General features: G+C 45.5%; 1 protein-coding gene across 1 annotated transcript; it reads left to right on the forward strand.

Annotated features, from left to right (window-relative positions):
* Positions 1 to 718: 718 nt before the first annotated feature.
* On the forward strand, positions 719 to 22,173 carry GCKR (glucokinase regulator). Its single transcript, XM_012788281.3, has 19 exons — positions 719 to 885; positions 1,511 to 1,666; positions 1,831 to 1,899; positions 2,543 to 2,611; positions 3,007 to 3,080; positions 3,428 to 3,494; positions 3,678 to 3,731; positions 4,667 to 4,761; positions 8,057 to 8,162; positions 9,317 to 9,435; positions 10,081 to 10,179; positions 10,386 to 10,483; positions 11,176 to 11,252; positions 11,623 to 11,719; positions 11,919 to 12,016; positions 12,111 to 12,194; positions 16,688 to 16,837; positions 21,189 to 21,323; positions 21,798 to 22,173. The coding sequence occupies exons 1-19, from the start codon at positions 826 to 828 to the stop codon at positions 21,966 to 21,968; spliced, it is 1,878 nt and encodes a 625-aa protein (XP_012643735.2). The 5' UTR covers positions 719 to 825; the 3' UTR covers positions 21,969 to 22,173.
* The last annotated feature ends 1,906 nt before the right edge of the window (positions 22,174 to 24,079 follow it).

Below are 24,079 nucleotides of genomic sequence, written 5' to 3' on the forward strand. Positions count from 1 at the left end.
TGATCTTAAGCAACCAATTCAACTTCTCTGAACCTCAGTTTCATCATCTAAAAAATCATCAAAATCGACTTCTTTGTGGTGTTGTATCCCATGAGATACCGTATGTGAAAAGTGTGTTGTTCAGTGTAAGTAAATGTTAACTAACATTGTATTTAGGGCAGTTTTGTTTTTTTTTTTCCAATTCTCAGTGCAGTAGTTCTATTTCTGTGGCATTTCCCCCCCTGTAATATCCAGGTCAATGTGCATACGCCTGGGGTTCAGAAGCTTCTGTTGTTTTCGTTTCTGAGAGGACAGGAAAAATAGGACCAGTGAGACAGGAGGGGACTGTGTGTGCTGAGCATGTGATCAAGCCATGAACCAGGTCCTCTAACTTCTGCTGACCCGAGGACCCTGATCTCTGGCCTCCTGAGGCATCCTGGTCCCAGAGGACTCTTGCCCAGGGATTCTTGCTGCCCTGGGTGTTGTTGTCTCACACTCCCAGGCTCTAGGTCCTCCAGAGAAGAGGTCCTTGTGTCTAAAGGGCAAGAGTAATGAACCTCAGGTCTTCCTCTTCAGGGGCCAAAGCAGAGGCTGGCAAGTGGGAGTGCATGGGAAGTGGAACCCCAGGAGCTTCCCTGGGGTTACCAGAGGCCTGGCATCCTAGTGACCAGGAAAGGGTGGTACAGGCAGAGGTACAGGGGGTGGTGCTCAGAGAGGCTGGGGTTCTTGGGTTAATCATCACTGTGGCTCAGATAAGGCCCTGCCAGCTGGAAGCAAAGTCATTGTGACCAGAGGGGTTGTGTGGCTAAAGAGGCAGGCAGGACAGTGTGTCCACAGTGCAGGACCATGCCGGCCACAAAACGGTTTCAACATGTGATTGAGACCCCGGAGCCTGGAAAGTGGGAGGTGAGAACCCCTTCTCCATGTTGGCTTTCTGCACTGATTCCTAGAATCATTTTTTATCTGGACTTCCTTCTACCCTGGGTTTCTGCTCACCACTTCTTCCTTCCTAGTCTTCTTTTTTTTTTTTTTTTTGAGACAGAGTCCCGCTTTGTTGCCCAGGCTAGAGTGAGTGCCGTGGCGTCAGCCTAGCTCACAGCAACCTCAAACTCCTGGGCTCCAGTGATCCTTCTGCCTCAGCCTCCCGGGTAGCTGGGACTACAGGCATGCGCCACCATGCCCGGCTAATTTTTTATATATATATCAGTCGGCCAATTAATTTCTTTCTATTTATAGTAGAGACGGGGTCTCGCTCTTGCTCAGGCTGGTTTTGAACTCCTGACCTTGAGCAATCTGCCCGCCTCGGCCTCCCAAGAGCTAGGATTACAGGCGTGAGCCACAGCGCCCGGCCCCTTCCTAGTCTTCTTTCCTTAATAGGCCCAGCGTACTAGTTACAGTCTGGGTTTCTGGTGTGGGGTGTGTGTGTGTGTGTGCATGAGTTCAAATGCTGAGACCTGCCACCACTAACCCCCAACAGGCATGAATGAGGCTTTGACTTCCTGTTTCCATCCTTGTCCCCTCTTTCCTCTAGTTGTCTGGGTATGAGGCAGCTGTACCAATCACAGAGAAGTCAAACCCCCTGACCCAGGACCTGGACAAAGCGGATGCTGAAAAAATTGTTCAATTGCTGGGGCAATGTGATGCTGAGATTTTCCAGGAGGAGGGGCAAGGCATGCCCACATACCAGGTGACCCACACCCATCCCCTGGGCACTGCAAATAAAGATGCCACCTCAGCCTCTGTCCTCTGAGACCATGGCTTCTGTTTTGGAAACCCCGTGTGCCCCCCAGCACCCACCTCAATCCATTGTCCTCCTTTTCTTGGCTTCTGATTCCTGCCTGTTCCCTACAGCGACTCTACAGTGAATCAATTCTGACCACCATGGTACAAGTGGCTGGGAAAGTTCAGGAAGTACTGAAGGTACTAACCCTACATCTGCTCCCTGCCTAAACTTCTCTGTTTCCCTCTAACTTTCTCTGATGTTGGTCTCTATTTCTCATTTTTATAGATCTTAGATCTCCTTTCCCCCAGTCCTTCATTTTGGATCCTTATTGTCATCTTATTATTAATAATCGATAATAATGATAACTATTATCTGCTTGATACTTTAAAATTTACACTGTATTTTCATACCCATTACTCTCACAAAAACCTGTGAAGTTGATGTTATTGTCTGTTTTTTTTTTTTTTTTCCAGATGAGAAAACAAAGACTTAGAAAGGATAATCACTATAGCTTGCTCCATTATACCTGGCTAATCATTGCTGGATAAGGCTACTTTTATTATTGATTTAGGTGACAAAGCTGCTTTCAATCCTTTCTGGAATAAATAGGGGTTTGAGTAAGCAAGAGAATTAAGTCAGAGATGTGAGTCAAATTGAAGTTTCTTTCTCTAATCCAGTGTTCTTTTTGCTACACCACACTGTCTATGTTTTGTTCAATTCTGTGATGAGAGAGGCTCAAGGGTTCACTCCAATTCCCTTTCCCTTACTAACAAACAAAAGAATATGCTTCCCTCAACCTGAGTTGGGCCCTGGTGACCTAGGCATTTTTCCTTCCTCCAGGAGCCCGATGGGGGCCTGGTAGTGCTGAGTGGAGGGGGTACCTCAGGCCGGATGGCATTCCTCATGTCAGTGAGTACCCTGTTTTCCAGTTTTCCTTCCTCCTTTTTCTGGGGGTGACCTTCAGGACCATAAAGTTCATCATAGCTAAGCTCCCAGGTGGATCCATCACTAGACCTGGGCTCTGGGCTGGCTTTCTCTCTCTTCCAAGAGCTAGATTTCACCAGGGAGTTCCACTCCTTCTGAGCCTGTCTGAGCTCCACCAGTCTATTGCAACGTCTCTGTATCTATGTACCCCCAATTTATCATCTGCAAGCACCATCTTTAAGTGCCAGATTTCATGTAGGACTGGGTTAAGCACTGGTCTAAGAGAATCATTATATAGCCTCTGCCCTCTAGGAGCTGAAAATCCAAGATAATTGTTCCTTCACTATCATTACCTCTTTTTATCCTCTTCCCCTTGACAGGTCTCCTTTAACCAACTGATGAAAGGCCTTAGACAGAAACCTCTTTACACCTATCTTATTGCAGGGGGTGACAGGTAAGCCAAGCTGGTCTAGAAATATTTTGTTTGCTCTGAATAGTCGGTTTTAGAAATTGGATTTGAATGCCTTCAGACAGAGATTATATCTAGTTCTCCTTGGTCCCCACCATTCCATATTGCTTTACACTTGGCCCACCTCACATTACTTATGTTGTCTGGCTGGCCTTTGTAGGTATTTGGGTTTTTCAACTCTATGGAGTGTCTATCATAGTGCCCAACAAACAGTGGGTGCTCATTCAATGACAATTTTCCCTTTATTACCTTCTCTTAATATAGCCTGCCCTAATAAACCATAGGCTTCTGCTTCCAAACCAGTGTTGCTGACTTTGAGTTTGTCCTCTTAGGTCTCTGGTGGCCTCAAGGGAGGGAACAGAGGATAGTGCCATGCACGGGATTGAAGAACTGAAGAAGGTCTGTGCTTTCCACTGATAATCAGCCAGAGGCCTCTGCTTGTTCCTTCTCATGGGGGCATAAAAGCTCCAACCTTTAGTTAAAGCCTATCCCTCCCTTTGTCCTAGCCCTGATATTCTCACACAATAGGTTTATGCCCTGGGGTCCTCCCAGTTGACTGCCTTGCCCATCCCCTTCTCTTAGGTGGCTGCTGGGAAGAAGAAGGTGATCGTCATTGGCATTTCAGTGGGACTGTCTGTGAGTGGATCCGTTTTATAGGGAGCAAGTAGGTGGGGATGGAATAGCATGGAAGATAGGTCAACAAGGTGGTTTCTAGAACATAGGAAGTTTGCTCAAGAATTATGATTTTAGTTTCATTAATTTGGATCCAGATGTATGAATGTGGGAAGAGGAGAAGGAATTCTATGTTGGAATAACTGTGTATTAATTCATCAAAACCCAAGATAGGTTGATTGTTGATGTCCAGGGGTCAGCCAACTACATTGGCACGCCAATCCAGCCAGCTACCTATTTTTATAAATAAAGTTTTATTGGAGCACAGCCATTTGTGTTTACATATGGTCTGTGGCCTCTTTCATACTATAACCATAAGGTTGAGTAGTTGGACAGAGATCATAGAGCCCACAAAGCCTAAATTATTTACTCTCTGGCCCTTTATAGGAAAATCTGGCCTTTGGATGAGTTCCCTGCTACTTAAAGTATGGTCCCTGCACCAACAACATCAGCATCACCTGGGACTTGTTAGAAATGCAAAAGCTCGGCACCTGCCTCCTCCCATCACCAAGATTCCCAGATAGTTTGTTTGAGAAGCTCTGAGCTATATGACCCCAAGTTTCCTCTCAACTCTGCAGCTTTCTGATTCTAAGGATTCACTGAGCAGAAAGTATGCCCCAGCAGTGTTAGACATGGAAGGAGGCACACAAGGAGAACACGATATTGACTCCAAGGTGCTTACAATTTAGTTTAATAGTTTCCAGACTTTACTCTGCAGAAGATTTCCTTGGGATACTTGTTAAAAATGTGGGCCCTCTTTTTCAAAATTGGATCCAGTAGATTACAAGTGAGCCTAAGAATCTTCATTTGGAACAAACATTCTGGAGAATTCTGATGCACATGGGCATTGGCACTGCTCAGATTAACCTCGTCATGCCCTTCTCTCTCCCTTCCACCAGGCTCCCTTTGTGGCAGGCCAGATGGACTACTGCATGGATAACACAGCTGTCTTCTTGCCGGTCCTGGTTGGTTTCAATCCAGTGAGCATGGCCAGGTAAGCCTTCAGTAATGACTGGCCAGCCCTGTAGGGCAGGTTGGAAGGGAACACATCAAAGTCTATAGTATGATCACAAGGGAGAGGATAGGTGAATATAGTCTTTGGTGAATATAGTCACCAAATCTCAGAATATTAAAGGAAATATGAGGTGCCCCTAAGTTTATGAGTTATTTTTGTTTTCTTGTCGCGCCCGCCTCGCCAGCAAGGAAGACGCGGCAACAGGAGTTCTTCTGACAGTGCTTTAATGGGGTTCCCTTTAGACTTACATGATGCGGAAGACCCAGCCCGGCAGCGCGCAGGCTGCTATAAACCCCAGAAGCACAACCCCTAAGCTGGGATAGGCCGCTCAACTGTCGAGCCACCAAAGCATTAGCCCATATCAGGACCCTTTGTTTGCATTCTCGCGCCACAGGGCAACCGACAATTGTGCGTGCGCTGAACTTGTTAGCTGCTCTAGGCAAAGCCGGAAACAGGCGCCAACTTGTAATGGCATTGACACCGCGCCCCACATTTTCTTTTGTTGCTTGGTTTATTTAATTATTCATATTTCAGAAAGGATTAGGCCGGGCGCGGTGGCTCACGCCTGTAATCCTAGCTCTCTGGGAGGCTGAGGTGGGTGGATTGCTCAAGGTCAGGAGTTTGAAACCAGCCTGAGCAAGAGCGAGACCCCGTCTCTACTATAAATACAAAGAAATTAATTGGCCAACTAATATATAGAGAAAAAATTAGCCAGGCATGGTGGTGCATGCTTGTAGTCCCAGCTATTCGGGAGGCTGAGGCAGCAGGATTGCTTGAGCCCAGGAGTTTGAGGTTGCTGTGAGCTAGGTTGATGCCACTGCACTCACTCTAGCCTGGGCAACAAAGTGAGACTCTTTCTCAAAAAAAAAAAAAAAAAAAAAGAGAGAGAAAGGATTAAAGGCAACTTATAAAGGATATATAAAATATAAGATAGCAGACATTCAAAACAGGGATTGAAGAGGCCAAGAAGACATGGTCTGGAGGATAAAATGGGTCAGGAAAATGCATACCACAGAGATCTGTGCTTTCATTTGGGGAGAGCCCCAAGCATCTTTTCAATATTGTGGTAGTGGGTGCCGTGGCCTCCTCTTTTTCTAGCACTCTTATTTTAATGCCCATTCTCTCTCATCATCCCAGGCCCTCCTTTGCCCTCTCTGGCTGCTGCCACCTGTTCTCTTCCCTAAGAGCCCTTCCTTACCAAATCACCTCCCTCTTATTCTCTAAGTGGCCACCTTGTCTGATCTCAGAGAAAGTTGACATGAAACCAGTAGTGCTCAGTTGTGGTTCTGTGCATAAGCTGCCTGGGGAGTGTTAAAAAAAAATAATGAAGAAAGGAGATTCTTAGCCCTTTGTGTAAGAGGTCTGATTTTGTAGGAGGAAGGCCCTAAAATATCTATTTTTTTAAAAGCATCCCTGGAGATTCTGGTGTACAGCCAGGTTTGGGGAACTCTGCTAAAGAAACCATTGGAGTGAGCCACCTGATGAAGCCGAGGGCTTCTTTTCACTGGAGGGATTCCAGCAAAGGCTTTTTGATTATTTTAGAGCAGATTTTTGTATTTAATGGAGGTCTGGGGAGGGATCTGGGTTCTTTCTGAGGTGCTTTTCCAACTCCCAGGCTTGTAGTATAATTCATGCACAGGCGTAAATGAGTCTGAAATACTCCTAACCCTGATCCTTTTCATGGAGGACTCTCGTTAGCCAAAAATGTATCTGCTGCAGTGGATGCTAATTTCAGGCCCTGTGACTAAGTGAAATGAAGAATCTCAAACAATGTAGGTGTGGAGATCTTCCAGTTGTTCCTTAAGTCAGTGGCTCCTAAACTTGGCTGATTTTCAGAGTTGTCTGGGAAGCTTTTTAAAAATACAGATTTTTGGGCTCCAATCCAGAATTACTGAATCTGAATCTCAGGGTGGACGTGGTACCCACAAATGGATAATTATTAAAAAAACAAAACTTCTCAGGTGATTTTGATGCCCAGCCAAGTTTGGGAATCATGGTTTTAAACCATGCAATATAGACACTGTCTCCTCTTTCTCCTTAAGCCTCCTCTTTCTTAGGTCTCTAAGAGGTTTTAGAATTAATCTGAGGACAGATAATAGGAGATACTTTATACAGTGTGTATGAAACTTGTCTACTTATAAAGTAATACAGAAGAAAAAATACAAAAATAGTTCAAGAAGGCATGGAACCTTTGCAGGGCTGGGACACAAAGGAGAAGTTAAGGGATGCCATACACAGAGGTAGCTCTTTTTTTTTTTTTTTATTTGAGACAGTGGCAACAATTCACTTTGTTGCCCAGGCTAGAGTGAGTGCCGTGGCGTCAACCCAGCTCACAGCAACCTCAAACTCCTGGGCTCAAGCAATCCTACTGCCTCAGCTTCCGGAGTAGCTGGGACTACAGACATGCGCCACCATGCCCAGCTAATTTTAATTTCTTTCTATTTATAGTAGAGACAGGGTCTCACTCTTACTCAGGTTGGTTTCAAACTCCTGACCTTGAGCAATCCGCCCATCTTGGCCTCCCTGTAGTGCTAGGATTATAGGCGTGAGAGAGGTAACTCTTTGAGGTCCTGCCACCATGGGGGATTCACAAATGAGCCCCCAGCAAAACCATAAGAGATTAATTAAAGAAGATCCTCATTCTTTGAGGTTCTGTGATTTGTGACTAATCAGAAAACAAGCCTGGTAGCTCTCTTGTCTCATTAACACATTGATTTGTTCTTAATTAATTCACTCAAGGAATGTTCGCCAACTGTTGGGTGATACACTTTAAACCTGGCAGCTTGGTTCCCTCACTAGGGACTGTTATCCCTCCCTCAGGTAGTGAGGGCTCACTCTTTGGAAGGATTTCCAGAATATATTTTCAGGGATGGGAAGAGCTTCTCATGGATCCTAAAATGGAAAATAAGGTGGCAATTTTTACATTTGGATTTCAGGCATTCCCGCAGGGGCCTTTGGAGGATGAGGTTAGTGTGGTCATGGCAGTGAGGCTTAGGCAAGGACCAAGATACAAGAAGGTTCTTGTTCACAGGCTGGAACTTTAAACTTGAGCGTTGGCTTTGTTCTGGGCTTAAGTTGCTGAATGTTTGATTAACCTCTGTCCTCAGGGTACAGGGACATACTGCCCCTACCCGTTCCAAAGCATATCTCTCTATGAAGTTATTGACCTCTGACTCCCTTCCCAATGTGTTCTTTGATCCTCATTCCCAGCCGAGGCCCTTCCTTTAGATCCTCACAGACAATCTCCCCATCTTTGTGTCTCTCTGGAGCCCAGAAATGACCCCATTGAAGACTGGAGTTCAACATTCCGACAAGTAGCAGAGCGGATGCAGAAAATGCAAGAGAAACAGAAAGCTTTTGTGCTCAATCCTGCAGTTGGGGTAGGGCCTCTGTCTCCTTTTTCTGCACCCCCCTCCAAGCATCTGGAAATTGCTACTTCCTTGGGACCTCTGATTTTAGGTTCTGTTACATCTTGTTTAAATTCCTCAGACATTGTGTGTCAACTAAAATGTCATAAATCAAATCCTATTTTCTCAATTAATTTTTTACCTTAGGATATTTCATCTTCATTCTGACCCTGTCTCTCAAGTCAGTAATCATTAAATACCTCAGTGACCTAGGGCAGTTTGTGTTTAAAGGAGCTCTTTTCCATCTGTGTATAGATAGCACTGACAGCCATTGTTAGATCTCATTCTTTCTCTTTTATATATTTAAATTTGACATATGAGCTTTAAAAAAAATGAGATGCAGTTTCATTCTTCTGACTTTCTAAATCCTCTCCAAAACCAGGTGGGAGAGGATTGGCCTGCCGTGCTCCTGTTCCTTTTTCCTCCTTGGGCTGTGGACACATTTCAGTAGCGCCATCTATGCTTACTTGGGCCTTAGGATGGCCTTAGCCAAGACCCTGCCCGTGCCTCTCTCTACCAGTGACGGCACATCTGTAACATTCTCCTTATTGCCTTTGGTGAGATAGGAAGGTAAAATTCCATATTACCTGAAAGTTCCATACTTTCACCCCCCAAGATGCTCATCTCTCTTTCCTCCTCTTTGCAATTGTTGACTTTCAGTCTTCTTTTCTTGATCACTGTTTCTGTCATTCTCTTCACTGTAATCTCTTTGTCTGTTTGGTGTACTGTACCAGTGCAGTGGCTGCTTCATTGATCTGTCCAAAGCATACGAAATGTGGTATTTGGATTGACAACCTATTAATAACACAACAAACAAGGTGGTTAGTGGGAAGTGAGGAAAGAAAGGTCTCAGAAAGAAAGGCACTCTCTGAAAAATCCTTGGCCCAGCTGACAAGGGATCCCAATGACTGTGATTTCTTCCCCTCAGAGTCCTGAGTGTGCCACAGGCATGAGCAGAGGAGACCCTTTCCTTCTCTCTTCTGCTCTCAATCAAGCCTACCCCAGCTCTCCTTGTCACAGCACACCAGGGGCCACCAGTACTCAAATGCAGGCCCAGGGATCACTAACCAGTGGTCTCCAGGTCCTCCTACCTCTCCCGATTCCTCTTGGGTGTTGTTGCTTCTCAGCCTGAGGGGCTCAGCGGCTCCTCCCGGATGAAAGGTGGAAGTGCCACCAAGATCCTGCTGGAAACCCTGTTATTAGCAGCCCATAAGACTGTGGATCGGGGCATTGAAGCCTCTCAAAGGTAAGGAGGATCTGGACAACAGAGAGCTCAGAGTCAGGCAGGGTGGGGTGATATGGATGGGGGAATGGCAGGCCCAGATCAGAGGCTGGGTGCTGGTCAAGACTGAGGCCCCAGTGCTTCCCCCCGGGGAAGGGAGCTGGCAAGTGCATGCTGTTGCTCCCACCAAACAACCACAGAGTCTGGTCTGTTTCTGATGGATCCTGGTTCCTCAAATCCAGACATAATCCCTGATCCTGTCTGAGGCCTCCAAAGCTAGCCTAGCTCCTGAGGTTTCTTTGATTTGGCAGATGGTCCTGGTCAGTCACGAGGGCAGGGCTTGTCCTGCTATGGCCTGCTTCCCTAACCCAGGTCTCTAGCCTCGCCTGCAGACTGCTCGCTTTCCCCCTCCTCAGTGCTCAGACCCTCCTGACCCAGGGCTCTCTTGATGTCCTATCCCTCCTTCTGCTCCATCATCTTCTGCCCACTGAAGCGCTTGCTGCCCCTCCTGGATAGAGCCTGGCTCCTCTCTGTGCCTCCACCAGGAACCAGCAGAACTTAGTTTTGAGGGAATTGTGCCTCCTGCCTACCACTGGGAGGGGGGTAGGGTACACAGCCTCTCCGAGGGGGCACAGGGCCCTCCCTGGGAGCTGGTGGCTTTTCTCCCAGATGCCTCCTGGAAATCCTGTGGACGTTTGAGCGGGCCCATCAGGTGACCTACAGCCAAAGTGCCAGGATTGCCACCCTGATGAAGCAAGTCAGCACCAGGTGCGTGGACATGTGTTTGGAGGGGAAACACCCCGAGAGTATAGGGAGGCAGTGAGACACGTCAACATGGTGAGGGTGGTGGGATTGCGTGGTGGTGGGTCATGGTCAGCTGCTTTTTTGTTTATTCCTGTACTTTTCTGTGTACCTCTCGGTGTCTTTTCACTGTGATCTCTCTGCTCATGTCCCGACCTCTGGCCCACCCTTAGCCTGGAGAGGAAAGGCAGAACATACCTGGTGGGCTGGCAGACCCTCGGCATCATCGCCATCATGGACGGAGTCGAGTGCATCCACAGCTTCGGCGCTGGTGGGACCCCACATGGACAGCCTTCCTCATTCCTCCTCATCCCAATCAGCTGGTCTGCTCTCCAGATACCCTCTTGCTCCCAACCCAGGGCATTCCTCAGTGTCCACCCTGCCCTGTCTAAACAGGAATTTCTTTTTTTTTTTTTTTTTTTGAGACAGAGTCTCGCTTTGTTGCCCAGGCTAGAGTGAGTGCCGTGGCGTCAGCCTAGCTCACAGCAACCTCAAACTCCTGGGCTTGAGTGATCCTTCTGCCTCAGCCTCCCGAGTAGCTGAGACTACAGGCATGCGCCACTATGCCCGGCTAATTATATATATATATATCAGTTGGCCAATTAATTTCTTTCTATTTATAGTAGAGACGGGGTCTCGCTCTTGCTCAGGCTGGTTTTGAACTCCTGACCTTGAGCAATCCGCCCGCCTCGGCCTCCCAAGAGCTAGGATTACAGGCGTGAGCCACAGCGCCCGGCCTAAACAGGAATTTCTGTCAAGTGCTTCTTCCTTTGGACCCCAGCTCAGTCCTTGATCCCTCAGATCCCAGCCCCGAGTGTGGCCATGGCCTCGTATGTGGGTTACTCCTCACCCCACACCCCACCTGCCACTTTCCTCCCAGCCTCATCAACACCCCCCAAAGCCTAGAACCTTCCTTTTCTGTAAAGCCCATCACTCCTCTCTTCTTGTCCTTAAACTTCCCAGATTTCCGAGATATCCGTGGCTTTCTCATTGGTGATCACAGCGACATGTTTAACCAGAAGGCTGAGCTCACCAACCAGGTTGGAAGAGAACAGGACTCGGGGAGGTTGTGAAATCACTGGTGTGCAGAGGGTGGAGGACAAGGGGAAGGTGGAGAGAGGTGGAATGCACTATGGGGTAGATGATCTAGAGAGGGAATGTGGGTTAGAGGTCATGAGGCTTTGGGCAGCACAGGCAGTGTGGAAAGCTCTGGGTTCACCCCCCCAAACCTGGCTCTAGTCCACTGACTTGCTACATCATCTTGGGCCAAACACCTTACCTTTTTGAACCTTGGCTTTTTTGTCTGTAGATAAAAGGGCTGTCAGATCCCTTCCACATCCTTGTTAGTGCTCAAGCCTAGGCTCTAGTGTGTTTTCATGTGAGGGACTCTCTCATCTTCTACTGCCCCAGGGTCCCCAGTTTTCCTTCTCCCAGGAGGACTTCCTGACTTCCATCCTGCCAACTCTCACGGACATTGACACTGTGGTCTTCATTTTCACCCTGGATGGTGAGAGGGATGATGGGATTGGTGGAAGGAGGGGATGGAGGCAGTAGAGTGACTCAGAGGAGCTATCATTTTTCTGGGTTCTTAGGGTACCTGCTCTAAGGGAGGAACAGGGGTGAATGTCCTGACTGGACCCCAAGGGGACAGGAAAAAATGGCTGCACAGCCATGTTTTGGACTCTGAATACCTTCCCCTCTCCTAGACAACCTCACAGAGGTGCAGACACTGGTGGAGCAGGTGAAAGAGAAGACCACCAACATCCAGGCCCTGGTACACAGCACTGTGGGGCAGTCCTTGCCGGTGAGGGTCCATCCTTGACAAGGGGACCCTGGGTGGCAGTTACAGCCAGGCCTTCCTGGAGATACCTGTCCTGCTCCTCTGTCTTTCTCTTCAGACCCCTCTGAAGAAGCTCTTTCCTTCCATCATCAGCATCACATGGCCGCTGCTGTTCTTTGAATATGAAGGGAACTTCATCCAGGTATGAGGAATGAGGAGGTAAAATCTGCAGTGAGGGGCTCAGAGGGGGAGGGATTCCAGAAATTAGAAAACCCAAGGCTGCTGGGTAGAAAGTGTGAAGAATTGTTTATCCTCCACAAAGTCAGTGGGCCAAGTTCTTGGGTCACTGAGTTACTGGTCTCACTTTCCGAGGCAACGGGCTACAAGGTTCAGCTCTCTGAAGGAATATGCAAAAAGTACAGAATGGGCCACCAATCACCTGACACATGTTCATTTGCCATTTGGGACAGGTCAATTGTTGATACTGTAGTCATCATCATTATCCAAAAGCCTTTAAGCACATTTTTTTGCAAGTTATACTATGCTAAATTCCCTGTAGATAATATTATGCTGATATAGTCCCTGCTTGCTGATTAAATTATAATTGAGTGTAAGTACTGATAATAAGCATAGAAATAATAATCAGTTTATGTGCACTTTGCAATTTAGAGTTTGGAGTGGGTATCAGGAGCTCTGGGTGCCAGTTCAGCTCTGCAGTGTAGCCAAAGAAAGCAAGCAATTTTACATCTCTGGTCTTCAGTTTTCTCACATGCCACCTGCCCATCCTCCAAGGGGCAGAGCCAGGGCCCTGAAGGGTTGCCCTGGACAAATGTGGTCTCTCATCCATTATTCAAACTACCTCCTTCAGGAAGCTTCCTGACTTGCTCATACACAGCATGCTGACTTCCCTGGACTCTGAACTCTTATGGAAACTTCTCTCCCCTGAGCAGGGGATCCACTTTCCTTTCAAAGTGTATCTTTGTCCTCCCTTCCAAACCATGTTCATGTGTCACATCCCTGCTTCTTGGCATGCTTTCCACATTCATGGTCTCCTTTGAGATCTCTCATCTTCTTAGAAGCCTTCTCTAATTAACTTCACATCACCTTGATCTTTCCTTTATATATAACACTTTCCATACCTATAGGTTTCATTATACAGTCATAATACCTACTATATGTATAGCCCTTTGCACTTTACAGAGTATCTCAAATATATTATCTCAGTACTCATAGCAGTCTCTAAAGGAATGTATGCTTGATGTCACCGTTTCACAGACGAGGGAGCTGAAACTAAGAGATTAAGGGATTGTGAGTGTGGCCATACAGCTAAGACAGGAGTCAGGACTTGAACCCAGGTCTTGTGACTCTAAGTCCATGGTTTTATTTTGAAGAAATTCAAACCTGCAGAAAATTGCAAGAATGGTACAATGAACACCTGTATGCTTTTCCCTAGATTCACACCAGTCTTTAACATTTTGCCACATGTCTTCATCCCTCTCTTTCCCCCTAATCATTTGAAAGGTAATTGGAGCTATCATGACATATCATACTATTTTGTCATGTGTCCCCTACGAACAAGGTCATTGGCCTATATAAGTACAATGTAATTATCCACCCAGGAAAATGATAATTAATACAATACTATTATCTAATATCCAGATCATATTCAAATTTCCTCGATTATCCCTGTGTTGTTTTTATTTCTCAGATCCAGGATCCAATCAAAGATAATGCATTGCATTTAGTTATCATGTCTATTTGATTTTCTTTATTCTAGATGAATTATTCAGAGTTTTTTTGTTTTGTTTTTTTCTCTTTCATGACATTGATATCTTAGAATTCTAGGCCAATCGTTTTCCAGAATGTGCCTCACATTGGATTTGCTTGTTTCTTCCTAATATTCAGGTTAAATTTTTGGCAGGAGTGCTGCATAGGGCAGGCTGTGCCCTTGTTGGTGTGTCACATAAGGAGCCAACTGATATCAGTTTGTCTTTTACTGGTGGTGCTATATTTGATCATTTTGTTAAGACTGTGTATTAGATTTCTCCAAATCCTTTTTCTCAGCAATCTTTCACCCAGTGGTTCTAGTATCCCTGATGATTCTTGGCTGAATCAATTACTACTATGGTAGTTTTAAAATGGTGATTTTCTATTTCTATCTCCTTTACTTATATATATTAGTTGGCATTCTTCTTTAAAGAACTTTCTCTTCTCTTCCTTCTTATGTAAAGGGTAGCATACCTTTTGTATCTTGCATGTTTTGCTAAACAAGATATTCTGAAAATCACTTCAGTTCAGTTTACAGATCTTTTCCTCATTATTATTTACATTTGTGTGTGTGTCCACATACAATAGTTTGCTCAGTCAACCTCCTATGCAGGAACACAAAAAGATTGTCCCAGGCTCACCTGTATTTTTGCTGGTCCAACCCTGGAATCAATCATTTTTCCAAGGAGCCCTGGTTCTTGTTAGTGGATTCTGGTATTTAGAAACCTTTGTGTTGGGTATGTTCCCTGCTACTGGTGTGTCTTTGCCTTTAAGCTTTATCAGTAGAAAGAACAAGAGTGTCTGTATGTGTGTGTATGTATGTATATATACACATATACAACACATATGTGTATATATTTATCTGTATTTACATACATATGTGTATGTATATTATATATTATCACTCTCTTTCCCCTTTTACCTTAGCAATAATGTTGATTTCCAGCATCATAAATATATTAATATTTACTCAGTCCCATTCCCTTCCATCCCATTTCCATTCAAACCCATAGATAACCAATTTCATTAGTTACTGGTTTATCCTCCTTGTGTTTCTTTCTTTTTTTTTTTGAGACAGAGTCTCACTTTGTTGCCCAGGCTAGAGTGCCGTGGCATCAGCCTAGCTCACAGCAACCTCAATCTCCTGGGCGCAAGCAATCCTACTGCCTCAGCCTCCTAAGTAGCTGGGACTACAGATATGTACCACCATGCCCGGCTAATTTTTTGTATATATATTTTTGGGTGGTCAATTAATTTCTTTCTATGTTTAGTAGAGACAGGGTCTCGCTCAGGCTGGTTTCGAACTCCTGACCTGGAGCAATCCACCCACCTCGGCCTCCCAGAGTGCTAGGATTACAGGCGTGAGCCACCACGCCTGGCCCTCCTTATGTTTCTTTTTGCAAAAAGAAAGTTTGTGTATATATACTTTGCACTTCTTTCTTATACAGAAGGCATCATACTCTTGTGCGTTAATAAGATAGTCTCAAAATCACTCCATTTGTGTTTATAGGGCTTTTTTCTCATTATTTTTTACCTTTGTATGTTTCCACATGCACAATAATTTACTGAGACAATCTCCTATGCAGGGCATTGAGGTTGTTTCCAATGTTTTTCTATTAGCAGTAATGATGCAATGAATATGCATGTGTTTTTATAATGTTACAAGAATATCTTTGGGGCACATTCTTAGAAGTGTTAGAGCTGGGTCAAAGGGTAAATACATACATGTCATTTTGTTATATATTGCATAATTTCTCTCTATAGGGGTTGTACCATTTTGCTTTTCACACCAGCAATATACAAGAATGCTGCTTCTCTATAGCCTCTCTGAGGGAATTGTCAAGCTTTTAGATTTTGCCAATCTGATACATGAGAAAAGCCATTTCTGTGGAGTTTTCATTTGTGTTTCTCTTATTATTCATGAAGCATCTTTCACATGCTTAAGGGTCTTTAGTAAATCTTTTCTTTTTTCCTTTGTGAAATGTGTTTTCTTATATTTTACTCCTTTATCTAATGGGTTTTGAGTCTTTTTGATTCTTTGATTTTGAGTTCATTATAAATTAAAAACATAGCCTTTTATTTCTGATATATGTTCTAAATATTTTCTCACTTTTTTTGCTCTCTGGGTTTCAACCATGCAAAAAGGAGAAAAATTGGCTGTGCATGGTGTTGTGTGCCTGTAGTCCCAGCTACTCAGGAGGCTGAAGCAGGAGGATCACTTGAGCCCAGGAGTTTGAGGTTGTAGTGAGCTATGATGCCTCTATACTCTAACCCAGGCGACAGAGCAAGACCCTGTCTCAAAAATAAATACATAGGCCGGGCGCGGTGGCTCACGCCTGTAATCCTAGCTCTCTGGGAGGCCCAGGCGGGCGGATTGCTCAAGGTCAGGAGTTCGAAACCAGCCTGAGCAAGAGCGAGACCCCGTCTCTACTATAAATAGAAAGAAATTAATTGGCCAACTAATATATACAAAAAATTAGCCGGGCATGGTGGCGAATGCCTGTAGTCCCAGCTACTTGGGAGGCTGAGGCAGGAGGATTGCTTGAGCCCAGGAGTTTGAGGTTGCTGTGAGCTAGGCTGACGCCATGGCACTCACTCTAGCCTGGGCAACAAAGCGAGACTCTGTCTCAAAAAAAAAAAATAAATAAATAAATAAATAAATACATAAATACATAAATAAAAAAGAAAAGAAAAGAATAAAACAAAACAAACTACATATAGGAGAAGCCAGCAAGTTTGCCTGGGGCAGTCCTGGGTCACACCTACTATCCTAACATTTAAACCCTGGGCTGCCCAAACAAATTATGTGTGTATTTTGGTCCCTGGTTTTCAGCTGTTGGTTTTCTGTCTTATAACAGGACCCTGTCAGTCCACTCTGCTGCTCTTCCATCCTCTAATTTTCAATACCCACATGTCTGCCCTCTTTAGAAGTTCCAGCGTGAGCTAAGCACCAAGTGGGTGTTGAATACGGTGAGTACAGGGGCTCACGTGCTTCTTGGGAAGATTCTACAAAACCACATGTTGGACCTCCGCATTAGCAACTCCAAGCTCTTCTGGCGGGCTCTGACCATGCTGCAGGTAGGGACACAATGGGGTGAGGCTGGGTGTGGCCTGGCCTCAGTGCCTGGGCTGCCATAGGAGGGCATTTTGCTGAGGTATGGAGACGTGTAGGGGCACAGTTACCTTCTGTCCTGTGTGCCCAGCCCATCCTCCCCTCTGAGGGGTGTGTGTGTGTGTGTGTGTGTGTGTGTGTGTATAAAGAGGTACATTTTGTGAAACTGTAACTATTAGGTAAGATTCTTTCAGTGACAGCCAGGCCTGGTGGTTCATGCCTATAATCTCAGCACTTTGGGAGGCTGAGGCAGGAATTTTGCCTGAGGCCAGGAGTTCGAGGCTGCAGTGAGTTGTGATAGTGCCACTGCACTCCAGCCTGGGTGACAGAGTGCGACCCTGTCTCTAAAAACTAAATAAATAAATAAAATGAAACAAACATGACAGAAACCCAGTTCATACTGGTTTAAGCTAAACAAGGCAAATTATAGCTCATATAACTGAACAGTCCCAGGGCAGCTGGATCCAGGTACTCTAACAATGTACTCCAGAACCTTCTGCCCTCAGCTCTGCTTTCCTCAGTGTTGCTCTCATTCTCAGGCAGGTTTTCTCCATTAGGTGGCAAATTGGCCACCAGTGGTCCCAGCCTCACATCCTACTAACTTAGCAACCCTAGTGGGAAAAGAGCTTATCTGTCCCTGTGATTTCTTCTTCTTCTTTTTTTCCCTCTCTTTTTACTTTAGCTAAGATTTGTCAAGAAATGTTCCTGTGATTTTTGCAAATGCCTGTGGAGGGCTTTGATTGGCTTGGCTTAGGTCACATGCTTGTCCCTGAACCAGTTACTGTTGTCTCAGGGAGGGGGCGCTCTGCCCAGCCTGGTGGGTGTGCCTTCAAGATGCTGGAGGAGGAGGGGGGGTGGGAAGTGAGCCTCAGACAAACCTCGTGTCCTGAGCATGAGGAAGCAGTTGTTCTCCTAAGGAAAATCAAGGTGCTGGTACCAGAAGGAGGAGGAATGGATGCTGAGCAGATAGCACAACAGATGGTCATGGAAGTGGGGTTGCCAGATTTAGCAAATAAAAATACAGGACATCCAGTTAAATTTGAATTTCAGATAAATAATAAAAAAATTCATATATGTCCCAAATATTGCATGGGACATACTTTACTAAAAATTATTCCATATGTATCTGAAATTCAGATTTAGGCTGAGCGTGGTGGCTCATGTGCCTGTAATCCGAGCACTTTGGGCGGCTGAAGTGGGAGGATCGCTTGAGGCAAGGAGTTCAAGACCAACATGGACAACAAAGCAAGACCCATCTCTAAAAAAAAAAAAAAGTTAACTGGGTATTTTGTATTTTTACTATTTGCTAAATCTGGCAACCCTATGTGAAAGGAATTAATCAACAAACATTTAGCAGCACAATTCATAATTGCAAGGCTGTGGAAACAGCCCAAGTGCCCATCAATCCAAGAATGGATTAATAAAATGTGGTATAGGTATACCATTGAGTACTATTCAGCTCTAAGAAACAACGGTGATTTAGCACATCTTATATTTTCCTGGTTAGAACTGGAACCCATACTACTAAGTGAAGTATCCCATGAATGGAAAAATAAGCACCACATATACTCACCAGCAAACTGGTATTAACTGAGCAGCACCTAAGTGGACACATAGGTATTACGGTAATAGGATATTGGGCAGGTGGGAGGGGGGAGGGGGGCGGGTATATACATACATAATGAGTGAGATGTGCACTATCTGGGGGATGGTCATGCTGGAAACTCAGACTTGAGGGGGAGGGGGAAGGGCATTTATTGAAACCTTAAAATTTGTACCCCCATAATATGCTGAAATTAAAAAAAGAGTCATAGGAAAAAAAAAACCAAACATTTAATGAGCACCTACTAAGTCCCTGAAATATGGTCCTTACTGGTGTCCAATAGAACTATAAAGAAGGTGGGACCAGTTTGCACTATAGCAGAACAGAAGGCTTCGTGGGAGAGGTGATATTTGAGCTGGGCCTGGTGGTATGGCTTGAATGGATAAAGGAGGAAAGGTATTCCTGTTAGAAGAGCATTAACCAGTAGCCAGAAGGGGGACTAGGCATGATATGTGAGGGACATAGGTTTGACCCTAGTGTAGAGTCATTTTACAGAGCAGTGGAAGATTATGAGGGGAAAGGAAAGGGAGAGAGTGTGGAAGGTTAAAGCCAGACAGGGATTTGGACTTGCCACCTGTGCTGTCCAAAACAATGGTCACCTGCTACATGTGGCTATCAAGCACTTGAAATGTGGCTAGTGTGACTGAGAAACTGAATTTTTCATTGTATTTAAAAACCAATATTGGCTGGGCACAGTGGCTTATGCCTGTAATCCTAGCACTCTGAGAGGCTGAGGCAGGAGGACTGCTTGAGGCAAGGAGTTCAAGACCAGCCTGAGCAAGAGCGAGTCCCATCTCTACTAAAAATAGAAAAATTAGCTGGGCACTGTGGCACATGCCTGCAGTCCCAGCTATGTGGGAGACTGAGGCAGGAGGATCGCTAAAGCCCAGGAGTTTGAGTTTGCAGTGAGCTCTGACGACATCACTGCACTCTAGCCCAGGCAGCAGAGTAAGACCCAGTCTCAAAATAAATAAATAAAAATTAAAAAATAAAAATAAAAACTGATTCTAAACACAACTTTATTGTTGTTTTTTTTTTTTTTTTGAGACAGAGTCTCGCTTTGTTGCCCAGGCTAGAGTGAGTGCCGTGGCGTCAGCCTAGCTCACAGCAACCTCAAACTCCTGGGCTAAAGCGATCCTCCTGCCTCAGCCTCCCAAGTAGCTGGGACTACAGGCATTCGCCACCATGCCCGGCTAATTTTTTGTATATATATTAGTTGGCCAATTAATTTCTTTCTATTTATAGTAGAGACGGGGTCTCGCTCTTGCTCAGGCTGGTTTCGAACTCCTGACCTCGAGCAATCCGCCTACCTCGGCCTCCCAGAGAGCTAGGATTACAGGCGTGAGCCACCGCGCCTGGCCAACTTTATTGTTTTGATAGGCCTACATATCACTTTTTAGCATTGTAAATTTAGCACCAAATTGAGGTGCACTGTAATTGCAAAATACACACCAAATTTCAGACTTAATACAAAAATATTATAAAATATTTCCTTAGGAATTTTTAATATTGCTTACATGTTGAGATATTTTAGATTATTGGGTTAAATAAAATATATTATTAACATTGATTTCACCTGTTTTGTTTTTTATTTACTTCATTTTTTTAGGACAAGATCTCATTCTGTTGTCCAGGCTGGAATGCAGTGGCATAATCACAGCTCACTACAGCCTTGAACGCCTGGGCTCAGGCAATCCTCCAGCCTCAGCCTCCCAAGTAGCTGGGGCTACAGGCATGCATGACCAAGTCTGGCTAATATTTTTATTTTTTCAAAGTTTTGTAGAGATGGGGTCTTGCTATATTGCCCAGACTGGTCTCAAACTCCTGGGCCCGAGTTATCCTCCCACCTGGGCCTCTCAAAGTGCTAGGATTACAGGTGTGAACCACCATGCTCATCTTCACCTGTTTTTTTTTTTTGAGACAGAGTCTCGCTTTCTTGCCTAGGCTAGAGTGAGTGCCGTGGTGTCAGCCTAGCTCACAGCAACCTCAAACTCCTGGGCTAAAGCGATCCTCCTGCCTCAGCCTCCTGAGTAGCTGGGACTACAGGCATGTGCCACCATGCCCGGCTGATTTTTATATTATATATATTAGTTGGCCAATTAATTTCTTTCTATTTTTATGGTAGAGACGGGGTCTCGCTCAGGCTGGTTTCGAACTCCTGACCTTGAGCAATCTGCCTGCCTCGGCCTCCCAGAGCGCTAGGATTACAGGCGTGAGCCACCGCGCCCGGCCTCACCTGTTTGTTTTTTAATGCTGCTCCCAGAAAACTTAAAATTATATATGTGTCTTAGATAATATTTATATTCGACAGTGCTGAGTTAGACAGAGAGGAGGGTAGTAACAAAATGGAGACAGTGTTTGCAGATGGACAGTGTTGACAGCAGTGTGCAGGATGGATTTTGTTAGGGAGGAAACTGGAGAGAGAGAGTCCAGTTTAAGATTACCAACCTATGGAGTTGGTGGGACACAGCTGAAAATTTGACCAATTTGCCATTAATTTAACCCAGCCAATCAAAGTCTACCACTAACTCCTTCAACCCAGTTTTTCTCTATACCTGGGTATTATGAATTTGGGATTGCCTACAGGACAAATTCTCTACAGCCAGACTTCGGGATCCCAGCCTCCCAGTCTCCTTGTTCTTTCTTCTCCCTTGAACCTGTTCTCAGTTCCCCTGGCTGTCTTGCGTGAACTGGCCTTACCACTTCTTCCACAGAGGTTCTCTGGACAGTCCAAGGCTCGATGCATTGATAGCCTCCTCCAAGCGATCCACTTTCCTCAGCCACTGTCAGATGATATTCGGGCTGCTCCCATTTCCTGCCATGTGCAGCTTGCACATGAGAAGGATCAGGTATCCTGCCCATTCCTGTCCTGGGGAAAACACTTACTGAGTATTTTCAATGTGTCAGGAACTTTGCTTGGCATTGGATTTACAAAGCTCAGTGACATTCTTCCTACAATGCATTCCCCATTCATGGGGAAGCCATGAGTGTGACAAGTGGTCACAATGGTATGAAAAGGTACTACAGTCACACAGGTAAGGGGTTTTCTGTTCTGCCTAGGAGGGGAGTCAGGAAAGAGAGGGAGAGGGGGTCTTTGGAGTGGGTTTTGAAGGATGAATAGGAGTTTTCTGGGTTGGGGTGAAGGGTTTTCTCTGCTCTTGACCCACTTCATTACTACTCTCTAGTCTTGATAATGTCCTTCTATTCTTGCATCTAATGTGATGGCTCCTGATTCCCACATCAGAATGCTTTAGTGCTTCTGGGTTCTTCCTCAGATGACCGCACTTACTCAGGCTTCAGTTCTCCCTGCCTTTTCCCCACAGGTGATCCCTGTAGCCTTGCTGAGCCTCTTATTCCGGTGCTCCATCGCTGAGGCTCAGGCACACCTGGCTGCAGCTCCTTCTGTCTGTGAGGCTGTCAGGAGTGCCCTCGCCGGGCCAGGTCAGAAGCGCAGTGTGGATTCTCTCAAGACCCTGGAGCCTGCTGTGCAGTGAACCAGTGTTTCTGGGTGTGTGAAAGGGGCCCAGCCCAGCCCCAGGGGACTTGTACCAGCAGCACAGGTTGTGGGAGAAAGAGGCCCAGTTTCCAGGGTCACCAGCAGTTCTGGGTGGGGAGAATTCTTATTTTTGACCCAGTGGTTTCTACTTTCACTGGCTTATTTTCATTTCAGAAATAAAACTAAATGTCTTGTTTTGGAAAGTTAACCTTCCACATTCAGTAAATCAAACTAAGTAGATCAGAGGTGGGACAGGATGGGTGACGTGGGTTGATCCAAATAGCAGATTCGTTTCTTTAATTCTCCCCCCGACTGCATTTCATTGGGCCCTGACACAAACCTTATTCCAGGATCCCTATGCCCCCATCTCCAATGCACAGGCCCACACAGACATGTACACTTACACAAACAAGGAAAGGTGGGAACTCTAGAAAATTGCAGGGGAACAGGGAATAAGTTGTGTCCCTAACATAGGACACCCAGAAAAAGGCAATCCCAATGATACATAACAAGGTCCTTATCACTAGACTGATGCTACATCCACACACACATCAGACCATGAAGTGAGAATTGTATGCCCTGCTCCATGTTTCTAAGATGAACAGAAGGAGCTCTGGGGGTGCCGAACACCCTTTGGTGGTGGAACTCAACAAACACTGGAAAGCCAGTGTGTATATTTTAGACCTCAGCTGTTCCACATTCATCCCAGATCCATGCCAGCTCTTTTTTTTTTTTTTTTTTTTTTTGAGACAGAGACTCGCTCTTTGCCCTGGGTAGAGTGCCGTGGTGTCAGCCTAGCTCACAGCAACCTCAAACTCCTGGGCTCAAGTGATCCTTCTGCTTCAGCCTCCCAAGTAGCTGGGACTACAGGCATGCACCACCAAGCCTGGCTAATTTTTTCTATATATTTTTAGTTGGCCAATTAATTTCTTTCTATTCATAGTAGAGACAGGGTGTTGCTCTTGCTCAGGCTGGTTTTGAACTCCTGACCTTGAGTGATCTGCCCACTTTGGCCTCCCAGAGTGCCATACCAGCTCTTTAGGGGCTGTGACATATGGCTCTGACAGTAGAGAGCTGCTTCCCCCTTGTGCCTGAGAAACACCCAGGAACGTTCCTGTAGGGGTAAAACTCTCTGAAAACAACGTCACTGGAACTTTTAGGCAGAGGGTGACTGCTAAGTAGCCAGATTTTGGTTTTATGAGTATAACCAACCTATTTAGGGCAGCTGTAAGGCCCCTCTATGCATCTGTGGGTCTCAGAACTTACATCCTTACATTGGTGCCTTGGATGTTTAGCCTACTCCCCTTTCCCCAAACACCACTCTCACAGTGCTGTCTGAGTGTCACCCTTTCATCCTCCACAAACACCTCTACAACTCAAGATGTCTGAAGTTAGGAAAGTATCCTGCAAAGCCCCTCTGCCTCTCTTTACCCACAACTCTCTCCCATGTGCTTTCATTGGGTCAATTCATCTCAGCTTGGCACAATGAACAGTGTCAAGTCCAAGAAGATATCTGGCTATTTGGGCTCAAAAGGACAGAGCACCCCTTGATCCTGTTGATGATGCCTCCATGTTCAGTGGCTCCACTCCTACATGTGGATGGGACATGGCTCAGGGTTGGGTTTCTCCAAGGCTGGATGCAGGAGAACTCTAGAAGCCCAGAGTCCTTTTCCTTGCCAAATACTTGGATGGTACCAAGACATCAAGTGAATTCAATGTAGCTGGACACAATATTCAGGTCTTGTGAACAAGCTGCAGTAGAAGCTCAGCCTTGGGGGACATTAGAGGCTAGACATCCTCTGGCATTGCAAAAGAGACAAAGATGACTAAGATCTGATCCCCATCCCTGAGAAATTTACAAGTACATATGAGCAATTCTAACACAAGACAGAGTGGAAGTGGATTGGAACAGCAGGGTAAGTACAGAGATCTGCAAGAAACAGCTCTCTGTTTTTGGAGATTATAGGGTGGGCCAAGAATAAAGGGAAATTTTGGAAGAAACGAGGTTGGAGTTGGGTAAAGGAATAGCCAAAGAAATCCTGAGAATGTTTGGAGACTTGTACTGGTTTGTGGATCTGATATCAAAGAGTCAGGTCATTGTCAGTGGAA

Source organism: Microcebus murinus, chromosome 3 (assembly GCF_040939455.1).
Source record: "Microcebus murinus isolate Inina chromosome 3, M.murinus_Inina_mat1.0, whole genome shotgun sequence".
Classification (NCBI taxonomy): Eukaryota; Metazoa; Chordata; class Mammalia; order Primates; family Cheirogaleidae; genus Microcebus; species Microcebus murinus.

Coding starts and splice junctions, on each gene's coding strand:
- GCKR (XM_012788281.3), top strand. CDS start 826: ATGCCGGCCACAAAACGGTTTCAACATGTGATTGAGACCCCGGAGCCT. Junction 886..1,510: donor CGGAGCCTGGAAAGTGGGAG/GTGAGAACCCCT, acceptor TCTTTCCTCTAG/TTGTCTGGGTATGAGGCAGC. Junction 11,720..11,918: donor CTTCATTTTCACCCTGGATG/GTGAGAGGGATG, acceptor CCCCTCTCCTAG/ACAACCTCACAGAGGTGCAG.